This window comes from Pseudoliparis swirei, chromosome 13 (assembly GCF_029220125.1).
Source record: "Pseudoliparis swirei isolate HS2019 ecotype Mariana Trench chromosome 13, NWPU_hadal_v1, whole genome shotgun sequence".
NCBI classification, from domain to species: domain Eukaryota; kingdom Metazoa; phylum Chordata; class Actinopteri; order Perciformes; family Liparidae; genus Pseudoliparis; species Pseudoliparis swirei.
Genome location: NC_079400.1, coordinates 13,394,421 through 13,406,825, shown reverse-complemented (window position 1 = coordinate 13,406,825; position 12,405 = coordinate 13,394,421). Strand labels below are relative to the sequence as shown.

General features: G+C 43.1%; 1 protein-coding gene across 1 annotated transcript in view; it reads left to right on the top strand.

The window, feature by feature from the left end:
* Window positions 1–2,653: 2,653 nt before the first annotated feature.
* The window catches only part of LOC130203140 (rho GTPase-activating protein 23-like), an 81,396-nt gene continuing 71,644 nt past the window's right edge, over window positions 2,654–12,405 (top strand). The window contains 1 exon segment of the mRNA XM_056429033.1: window positions 2,654–2,986. Coding sequence (XP_056285008.1) covers window positions 2,978–2,986 — 9 coding nt within the window. The 5' untranslated portion in view covers window positions 2,654–2,977.

The window sequence follows — 12,405 nt, the reverse complement described above, 5'->3', positions numbered from 1 at the left end:
TTGAATTGAATTAAGTGTATTTAAGTGTATTTAAATTGAAGAGTTACATGTATTTAAGTTTATTTAAAGTGAAGAGTAACATGTATTCAAAGTGAAGATTTACATGTATTTAAGTGTATTTAAATTGAAGAGTTACATGTATTTAAGTGTATTTAAGTTTATTTAAGTGTATTTAAATTGAAGAGGTACATGTATTTAAGTTTATTTAAAGTGAAGAGTTACATGTATTCAAAGTGAAGATTTACATGTATTTAAGTGTATTTAAATTGAAGAGTTACATGTATTTAAGTGTATTTAAAGTGAAGAGTTACATGTATTTAAGTGTATTTAAAGTGAAGAGTTACATGTATTTAAGTGTATTTAAAGTGAAGAGTTACATGTATTTAAGTGGAGGATTTAGTGGAGTCCAGGGGAGTGACTGGAGATACTGTTTTAAAAGATTGCTCTAACATTACAAAAACAAATACTTGTTGGACAATTTACATTCTGGAGCCAAAACCGTGAAATGTAACTGAGCAGAACCGAGACTGAGTGATGAAGTCATTGTTCAACCATCAAACTGAACTCTAGTGCAAAGATGCTAAACAACACTCCGTATGACTTCTCCCACTGAGATAAGATTATACACTTCTTTGTCTTCAGACTCTGATTCCATTATTCTTTTCATTCCTTTGTTTTTCCACAAAGGAGAAGGAGTGTGTGTCCTCCGCATCGTGACGAGGCAACGAGAGAATGAAGTGTTTCCCTGCTGGTTTCCTGCTCTCTCATTGGCCGCTTCCTGTGGACAAGGACACAGGGAAGAGACGTGGAGCTAACGGTTTGATGAAGAGAAGCAGCAGAACGAAGACGAGGAGTTCACTCTCCACTCGAGGATCACTCCATCGCACCACGAGAAGGAAGTCAGAGCTGAACAAAGAGAACCACTTCCTGCCGCTGCTTCTTCTTCTTCTTCTTCTTCTTTTTTTTCTTTCTTCTACTTCATCTTCTGCTTCTTCTTTTTTTACTTCTACTTCATCTTCTGCTTCTTCTTGAACTTCTTCTTCGTCTTCTTCATCTTCTGCTTCTTCTTGTCCTTCTTCTTCTGCTTCTTCTTCTTTTTCTTCTTCTTCTTCTTCTACTTCTGCTTCTTCTTCTTCTCTTTGCTTCTACTTCATCTTCTGCTTCTTCTTGTCCTTCTTATTCCTCTTCTTCTGCTTCTTCTTCTTCTTCTTCTCTTTTCTTCTATTTCATCTTCTGCTTCTTCTTGTTTTTCTTTTGCTTCTTCTTCTTCTCTTTGCTTCTACTTCATCTTCTGCTTCTCCTTATCCTTCCTCCTCTTCTTCGTCTTCTTCTTTTCCTTCTTCTCCTCCAGTGTAATGAGACATGATTACAGTGGATTAATCTGGGCGTGTTGGTGTGGCGGTGTTGCGTAATCCCATTCAGTGTGAATGAAACTCCTCGGTTAGGTTCAGGATCATATTCATATTTGAGTTACGTCGGAGTTACGCTGAAGTTCAAGAGTTACGTAACACATTAGTCGTCTCTGACTTCTGGTTTCACACGGGACCCAGACGGCGGTCTCCTGTAAAGGAAAAAAAAAGATGTTTAATTAAATCTTAAGTAAAGAGGTAAAAATGAAACACCAAAGTATGGTTTACATTTTGTACGAGCGTGTCATTTGCAAGTGCCTTCATCATTTCAAGTGTTTTTGTAAAAAGAAATGTTGTTTTTTTATTGTAAAAAGATTGTAAAAGAAAATGCTGGTAAACATTTTTTTTTTAAAGCAATACAAGCCTCCCTGATGATTACAGTTCATATTTTCAATTGAAGTGACAGCAAAGCATCATTTAAAAAAAAAAATGAATTTGTAACAAACGGTAAGTATCCATGATGATGATGAAGAAGAAGAAGATGATGATGGTACATTATCTGTGTGTTCCGCATCCTGATGCCTCGTGTCGTGCCGTGGAGGCGCTCTCACAGAACACCTTGCTCAGGAGATAAGTTGCGTAATAATAAAATAATTGTGATTTATGGCGTTTTTTTTTTATTCCTCTGTTCTGTTTCCAAACTTTTCTGAAAAGCTCAAACAAGTTTGAGTCCTGAATGCCTCATCACCACATACATCGTTCTACCTGAGGTCGTAAATGTCACACCTGATCCCAAATAGGGACCTTCAGTTAAAAAACAATGGTGACAATTTAGTATTTTAGTTACTTAAAATGATGGACTTTTAATCAAATGAAATTGTGATCTTCTCTGGTGGGTGAGCGTAGACGGAGAGAAGAGCAGTGGCCGAGTCTCAATGGATACGGAGCTCAGAGAAGCTCTCTGGAGGAATGAGAGCGACAGCTGCTCAGGGAATCCTACTATCAGGTCACATGGTGCACACACTCACACACATGCACACACACGCACACACACACACACACACACACACTATATCCCTCTGATCCCTCCACTCTGTCTCTCACTAATGCTATGTACAGTGAGGGAGGGGGGAAGCAGGGTTTCAGAAGGAAGGAGAAGGAGGAGCAGCTGAGAGAGAGAGAGAGAGAGAGAGATAGAGAGAGGGGAGGAGGAGGAGGAAAAAGGAGAGGCAGTGTGTGGTGAGAGCCACAGATTACAACCAGCCCGATACGGGAGCAGCAGCGTGGAGGACGGGAATAAAAAGGATAAAAAGTTCCGCTGACTTTCTTCATCTCCTTTCTGTGTCAGGAGGAAGAGAAATAAGAAGAAGAAGAAGAAGAAGTAGAGGAGCATTGCGCTTCTGTCATCGAAGAGGAGGAGGAGGAGGAGGGGTGATGTGTGTGAGAGTGTGTGTGTGTGTATGTGTGTGTGTGTGATTGAGTGTGTGTGTGTGTGTGTGTGTGTGAAGTGAACCCCCCCCCACTCCCTCCTTCATCATTGAAACCCCAACGTCATCATACCAACAACCCAACCTGAGGTTACGCAGCATGCTGAGGACCCGTAGCCAGCCGAAGTCCTGCTGAACACCATGGCCCAGGTGAGGACACACTTACACACACACACACACACACACACACACACACACACACACATGCATACACATTTGAATGCACAAGCACATTTGAGCTTGAGCGGTATATGAAAATGACACTTTAAGGTTTTTTTATCAACCAAAACAAGCCCTGTATCCTCTCTCTCTCCCTCTCTCTCACTGTCACACTACCAAGAGGTGTAGAGTTGTGATCCAAGAGAGAGAGAGAGAGAGAGAGAGAGAGAGAGAGAGGTCTCCTGAGTTGCTTTGATGGTACCTGTTGACTAAAGTACAGATTGTGATTATGTCGTGCTCGTGAAAAACAAACATCAATGTTTCCCTTCAACTCTTTTCATCGCAGCTCTGCAGATGTTTAAATGTTTTAAACCGGACGTGTCAGTTGTTTGGACCGGTTTGAGTCCAAACCTTGAGCCTCACTAACCGGCCTCACCGGCTTTGAGGAAGAGGAGGGTATCCTCTTTATTCATTTGTTTGATCACTTTGGTTGCGTGAAGTTGGAAGTCTTCTCTTTGGACTTTGTTTGTAGAGTAAGTTATTGACTTGCTTTACTTGTCAAAATCCACCGTCGCCACCACCACCGTCACCATCACCGTCACCACCGTCACCATCGTCACCACCATCACCACCACCGTCATCACCGTCACCACCATCACCACCACCACCGTCACCACCACCATCACCACCGTCACCGTCATCACCGTCACCACCGTCACCACCACCGTCATCACCGTCACCACCACCATCGTCATCACCGTCACCATCGTCACCACCATCACCATCGTCACCACCATCACCTCCACCGTCATCACCGTCGCCACCACCACCACCGTCATCACCATCACCATCGTCACCACCATCACCATCGTCACCACCATCACCTCCACCGTCATCACCGTCACCAACGTCACCACCACCACCACCGTCATCACCGTCACCACCGTCACCACTATCGTCACCACCACCACCGTCACCACCGTCACCATCACCGTCACCACCATCACCACCACCGTCATCACCGTCACCACCATCACCACCACCACCGTCACCACCACCATCACCATCACCATCACCACCGTCACCGTCATCACCGTCACCACCGTCACCACCACCGTCATCACCGTCACCACCACCATCGTCATCACCGTCACCATCGTCACCACCATCACCTCCACCGTCATCACCGTCGTCACCACCACCACCGTCACCATCGTCACCACCATCACCATCGTCACCACCATCACCTCCACCGTCATCACCGTCACCAACGTCACCACCACCACCACCGTCATCACCGTCACCACCGTCACCACCGTCACCACTATCGTCACCACCACCACCGTCATCACCGTCACCACCACCACCGTCACCACCACCATCGTCATCACCGTCACCATCGTCACCACCATCACCATCGTCACCACCATCACCTCCACCATCATCACCGTCACCAACGTCACCACCACCACCACCGTCACCACTATCGTCACCACCACCACCGTCATCACCGTCACCACCACCACCGTCACCACCACCATCGTCATCACCGTCACCATCGTCACCACCATCACCATCGTCACCACCATCACCTCCACCATCATCACCGTCACCACCGTCGCCACCACCATCGTCATCACCGTCACCATCGTCAGCACCATCACCATCGTCACCACCATCACCTCCACCGTCATCACCGTCACCACCGTCGCCACCACCGTCACCATCGTCACCACCATCACCGCCACCGTCATCACCGTCGCCACCTCCGTCACCATCGTCACCACCATCACCACCACCGTCACCACCATCACCATCACCGTCATCACCATCACCACCGTCGCCACCACCGTCATCACCGTCACCACCGTCGCCACCACCGTCACCACCATCACCACCGTCACCACCATCACCATCACCGTCATCATCATCACCACCATCACCGTCATCACCATCACCGTCGTCATCACCGTCACCACCGTCACCATCGTCACCACCACCATTGTCACCACCATCACCACCACCATTGTCACCACCATCACCACCACCGTCACCACCATCACCTCCACCGTCATCACCGTCGCCACCACCGTCACCACCATCACCTCCACCGTCATCACCGTCGCCACCATCACCTCCACCGTCATCACCGTCACCACCATCGCCACCACCGTCACCATCGTCACCACCATTACCATCACCGTCATCACCGTCACCACCGTCGCCACCACCGTCACCTCCACCGTCACCTCCACCGTCATCACCGTCGCCACCACCGTCACCATCGTCACCACCACCATCGTCACCACCATCACCACCACCGTCACCACCATCACCATCACCGTCATCACCATCACCGTCGCCACCACCGTCACCATCGTCACCACCACCATCGTCACCACCATCACCATCATCACCGTCACCACCGTCGCCACCACCGTCACCTCCACCGTCATCACCGTCGCCACCACCGTCACCATCGTCACCACCATCACCACCACCGTCACCACCATCACCATCACTGTCATCACCATCACCGTCGCCACCACCGTCACCATCGTCACCACCATCACCATCACCGTCATCACCGTCACCACCGTCGCCACCACCGTCACCTCCACCGTCATCACCGTCGCCACCACCATCACCATCGTCACCACCACCATCGTCACCACCATCACCACCACCGTCACCATCACCGTCATCACCATCACCGTCGCCACCACCGTCACCACCACCATCGTCACCAACATCACCATCACCGTCATCATCATCACCACCATCACCGTCATCACCATCACCGTCGCCACCATCGTCACCACCGTCACCACCACCATCGTCACCACCATCACCACCACCGTCATCACCGTCACCATCGTCACCACCATCACCACCACCGTCACCACCATCACCGTCATCACCATCACTGTCGCCACCACCATCACCACCGTCACCACCACCATCACCACCACCATCACCATCACCGTCATCACCATCACTGTCGCCACCACCATCACCACCGTCACCACCACCATCGTCACCACCATCACCATCACCGTCATCACCATCACTGTCGCCACCACCATCACCACCGTCACCACCACCATCGTCACCACCATCACCATCACCGTCATCATCATCACCACCATCACCGTCATCACCGTCACCACCGTCACCGTCACCATCGTCATCACCACCGTTCCTCTCAGTAACTGAACATGGTTTAAAGTTTGTATTGTTTGGCATCATCTTCATCCCTCACACTCACAGTGTGCACCGTCCTGGTCACCACACCTCATACCAACCCCCGGTGTCCCAGCCGGTGCACGTGGACCTTTCTGCTGTATTTGTCACATGTTTTTGTCATTTTCTGTCTTTTCTGGGGGACGAGCTGCAGTGAAATGAAATGTATTTCTGGGAGGGACGTCTCTCTGAGAGAAAGGTTGTGTATTTTTAGCCAATCGGCTCGAGCGATGCAGTTCACTCTGTGTGAGGAGACCTGAGAGACACAGGCCGTGTGTGTCGTCTCCTCCCAGAGACAAGTCAGGAGGAGACAGAGAGCCGGCCGCTCTGTGAGGTCTTTATGCTGAGTGCGGACAGAGGACGCCGTCTCCTCCCAGACTGAGCAGCCATTGAGTGCGTTAGGGTGGAGGGAAAGAAGAAGAAGAAGAAGGAAAAAAAGTCATTCTTCCTCTCCGGGATAATGGATAAACTATGTAGTGTGAAAGCTGCAGTGTGTGTTTGTAGGTTGTGTGTTTGTGTGTGTTTGTGTGTCAGGATATCCTGCTCTCCGATCGCTGCACACACCAACACATTTACCGGAACAGATAGGAAGACGGGTTCAGGCTGATGAACTTCCCAACTACGCCTGAAGGACGGGACTCATACGATAGACCTTTACGACAGTACGTCTCCTGTGATGCACTTTGGGCTGGTTAAATATTCATTACTTAAAAGCTACGGGGAGACTTTAACTCAAACTTAACTTTTAATGAGGTGCATTGATCCGAGTCCGTCTGAATGCACGAGACGAAATGTCATCACTATTAATAACATGAGGAGTTGTACTGCGAGCAGTTCGGCTTTTTTTATTGGAAGGTACGGTAAGAAGAGTGAGATGGGAAAATCAATATCTCTCTCATGTGTGCTAAGTGTGTTAGCATGACACACGTTAGCATGAACGCAGAGCACTGATTGGAGTATTCTTCAGCCAAGATCATCGTTGGATGAAAACCCGACGAAGTCGTTGGATAATAGTGGCGAGGCGGAGCCTCAGTGTGATGACATAACAGGCTTGACGGTTGCTGATCTAGTGTCACGAGCGAGAGAGTCCATGCAGGACTTTCACCAAGGCGACCGCGGTCAATGTTGAGTTAGCTTCACTTAGTTTGGTTTCGTAACTCACGCGGGCGACTAAGTGATGTTGGTTCTGAAGAAGTCGTTAAAGGAGAGAACTGTGTCCTCCATTTCCCACAGGCCCACGATATCCATCTTTTAATCTCATCCTGGGAAAGGAAGTGGATTCATTTCACATTGTCATGTTCACAACACGGGCACTAAGTGCATCACTTCATTCAATGTTTATTATTGTTCAGTACGGTTCCTTCCTGGCTTACTTACACACACTTTCTAGGTTTCTAGGTTGTATTTTCATATATGTATTCATGTTTGGAAGCACATTTCCTCCAATGTTAAGTCATTATACAAATATGTTCTCAAACAATGACTTAGTATCCCAAAATAATGACTTAGTATCTCAGAATAATGACTTATCTCAAAATAATGACTTGTGATCTCATAATAATGACTTAGTATCTCAAAATAATGACTTAGTATCTCAAAATAATGACTTAGTATCTCAGAATGACTTATCTCAAAATAATGACTTGTGATCTCATAATAATGACTTAGTATCTCAAAATAATGACTTAGTATCTCAAAATAATGACCTAGTATCTCAAAATAATGACTTATTATCTCAAAATAATGACTTAGTATCTCATAATAATGACTTATCTCAAACAATGACTTAGTATCCCAAAATAATGACTTAGTATCTCATAATAATGACTTAGTATCTCAGAATAATGACTTATCTCAAAATAATGACTTGTGATCTCATAATAATGACTTAGTATCTCAAAATAATGACTTAGTATCTCAGAATAATGACTTAGTATCTCAAAATAATGACTTAGTATCTCAGAATAATGACATAGTATCTCAAAATAATGACTTATTATCTCAAAATAATGACTTAGTATCTCATAATAATGACTTATCTCAAACAATGACTTAGTATCCCAAAATAATGACTTAGTATCTCATAATAATGACTTAGTATCTCAGAATAATGACTTATCTCAAAATAATGACTTGTGATCTCAAAATAATGACTTATGATCTCAGAATAATGACCTAGTATCTCAAAATAATGACTTATCTCAAAATAATGACTTAGTATCTCATAATAATGACTTATCTCAAACAATGACTTAGTATCCCAAAATAATGACTTAGTATCTCATAATAATGACTTAGTATCTCAGAATAATGACTTATCTCAAAATAATGACTTGTGATCTCATAATAATGACTTAGTATCTCAAAATAATGACTTAGTATCTCAGAATAATGACTTATCTCAAAATAATGACTTGTGATCTCATAATAATGACTTAGTATCTCAAAATAATGACTTAGTATCTCAGAATAATGACCTAGTATCTCAAAATAATGACTTATTATCTCAAAATAATGACTTAGTATCTCATAATGACTTATCTCAAACAATGACTTAGTATCCCAAAATAATGACTTAGTATCTCATAATAATGACTTAGTATCTCAGAATAATGACCTAGTATCTCAAAATAATGACTTATTATCTCATAATAATGACTTATCTCAAACAATGACTTAGTATCCCAAAATAATGACTTAGTATCTCATAATAATGACTTAGTATATCAGAATAATGACTTATCTCAAAATAATGACTTGTGATCTCATAATAATGACTTAGTATCTCAAAATAATGACTTAGTATCTCAGAATAATGACTTAGTATCTCAAAATAATGACTTAGTATCTCAGAATAATGACCTAGTATCTCAAAATAATGACTTATTATCTCAAAATAATGACTTAGTATCTCATAATAATGACTTATCTCAAACAATGACTTAGTATCCCAAAATAATGACTTAGTATCTCATAATAATGACTTAGTATCTCAGAATAATGACTTATCTCAAAATAATGACTTGTGATCTCATAATAATGACTTAGTATCTCAAAATAATGACTTAGTATCTCAGAATAATGACTTAGTATCTCAAAATAATGACTTAGTATCTCAGAATAATGACCTAGTATCTCAAAATAATGACTTAGTATCTCATAATAATGACTTATCTCAAAATAATGACTTATGATCTCAGAATAATGACCTAGTATCTCAAAATAATGACTTAGTATCTCATAACAATGACTTATCTCAAACAATGACTTAGTATCCCAAAATAATGACTTAGTATCTCATAATAATGACTTAGTATCTCAGAATAATGACTTATCTCAAAATAATGACTTGTGATCTCATAATAATGACTTAGTATCTCAAAATAATGATTTAGTATCTCAGAATAATGACTTAGTATCTCAAAATAATGACTTAGTATCTCAGAATAATGACCTAGTATCTCAAAATAATGACTTAGTATCTCAAAATAATGACTTAGTATCTCAGAATAATGACTTAGTATCTCAAAATAATGACTTAGTATCTCAGAATAATGACCTAGTATCTCAAAATAATGACTTAGTATCTCAAAATAATGACTTAGTATCTCATAATAATGACTTATCTCAAAATAATGACTTATGATCTCAGAATAATGACCTAGTATCTCAAAATAATGACTTAGTATCTCAAAATAATGACTTTATTTTTCAACATCCAAATGTCCTTACTAATCACAGTCAGTTGTTGCATAACCGAATGTAGTGTATTGTTACATACAATCTTTTCATGTTTTTATGTTATGTGAACAAAAATGATAAAATCAATCGAATCAATTAATCAAAAGATGGAAAATTCCCATTCAGAGTTTTATGTAAGTATAAATCATAAACGTCGGTCCTAAAACACGAGTATCGGTCTTTACAAGATCAAATGGGTGACCTGTTGGGTGAACTCTGGCCCCGCTGGAAAAGAAACATGCGACTGTAGATAAAGGTTTAAAAATATACATCCTGTCCTCTGGGTGAAACGGCGGAAAGGGCTTTGTGAGGTTTGGTTAACGTACACATGCTTCACTGAGTGAGTCACCCGAGTGGTTCAGGCCGAGCCGACGTCTCCACTGAGCGCTGCCTCCAGGCCTCTCCGGGGACTCGGCCTTTATATCTTCTCACATTTACTCCGCTCTGGCCACTTGTGCTCTAATGGCCAGTGTGTGTGTCCTTGCATGTGGATTTCACTCAGAGACGAGCACAACAACAACAACACGGGGCACACAACACACCAACAACATGTGTGGACTGGTTATTTAGTACAGATAGTCAAGTTGGCTTCAAATGACTCCCATGAAGGTGATCACCCCAAAACCATAACCAATAGTAATGAGGTACTGTACTTTAGTGAAGAGCACGGATGTTTCCAGAAGTTCTTTTATTCATGTTCAGCCATGAGCCGTGTTGACGAACATACGTTTAAGAGTGTTTCTTTTTCCATTTAATTTCCATTTGCATCTACTTCCTGTCTCACCGGAAGAGCTTCAAAATAAAAGGAGCCAAAACATACAAAGGCACTTATAAAATATAGGCTTTCGGGAAATAGTCAAAATATTAACAGAACCTTTCAGAGTCATTTACAAGTACAATTTGTCATGATCCGGAGTTTGTGTTTTGTTTTGTGTCTTATTTTGAAGTCCCTGTCTCTCGTGTCCTCTGTTTCCCTGCATGTCCTGTCTCCCTGTGATTGTCTGCCCTGGTCCTGATTGTTTCCTCCTGTGTGATTGCTAGCTCCGCCCTCATTGTGTCCACCTGTGTCTCGTCCCCAGTGTCCAATCACCTGCACCTCCCTGTGTATTTAAACCCTGTTTGTCTCATTCCCCACTGTGGCTTCGTACTGTTAAGTTTGTGTCTGTGGCACTGGTTAGTTCATGTCTGACCTGGATTCTGTAAAGGATTAAATCTTCTGTGGAGCTGTTGTTGGCATTTGGGTACAGTCCTGAGTCCTGACACAATTGTCTTTATAAAGCACCTTCAAAAACTAAAATGAAAAGTGATTCACAGGGTACATAATTATAAATATGGAGCCATATTCCAAAAGGAAACGGATATAAATACAGACGTCTGTAGAAATGAGCCATTTACTAAATATCTTAAAATATGCACCAGTTCTGATCTGCTACCGCGATGGTTAATGTTGCTTGGAGAACGGTCGGGTCGTGGTTGAAATGCAGCGTCATCGAGCAGAGCGGCTGCAGGCCTCACAGACGGCTGGTGGAAGCAGATTGTCTCCACAGGAATATGGCAGACATACGTGAAGTGACCGCGACATCTTGACAGCACATTGCGCGGTGGTGGCACGTGATGGTGGATGTGTCGCCACCCACAGGAACACAAAGGGTTCAGGACAAGGGGGTCCAAACTTTTTGCAACGAGGGCCAAATTCGATAAAGTAAAGATGCCCGGGGGCCAATAGTTCGGTCTGACATTTTTTTAACCACAAAAGTTGCATGAAAATACACACACACTGTTTATAAAACAATTTTCATTGTCACAATGACCTTTATTTTTCAAATGACAATGTAACCAAATACAATATTATATAATGTAACCAATGCTGCCTTTCATTGTCAGATAAAAAACAAACAAACTGTATAGAAGACTTTACATTTCAAAACACTCCATTTCAGATTGATCAAGGAACAGATCAATTGCTCTCCAGCTGATGCATTTAAATGTGCAAAACTTTTTACTGTATTTACAATTCTTTACAGGACAACAAATGAACCGGAACTGAAAATAAACACATTCTTAAAGCACATTGTGTGCTTCTGTTATAACAATCAGAATCCCAGTGCGGAACGAATGGGAAAGTTTAGGAGAAAGTAATCATGAGAATAACTTAATTTAAATAAGTCAACGTTGATTTTTGGTTTCACACGGGACATAAACACCGACCTCCTCCCGAGGCAGACTTTACAAGCTTCTGTTGAACCTGGAGATTCACGTGTCCTCCACAGGAAAGATCCCAGTGGACTTGCCGTTGGCTTTGTTTCCGTGGTGCGTAACTTTAACCCGTTACGTACCGACACCACAGACGTCGTGGTCATTTCACATATTCTTGTGAGATCAGACTGGTTTGGACACGGTACAAAAATTCCAATACACAACCAGTG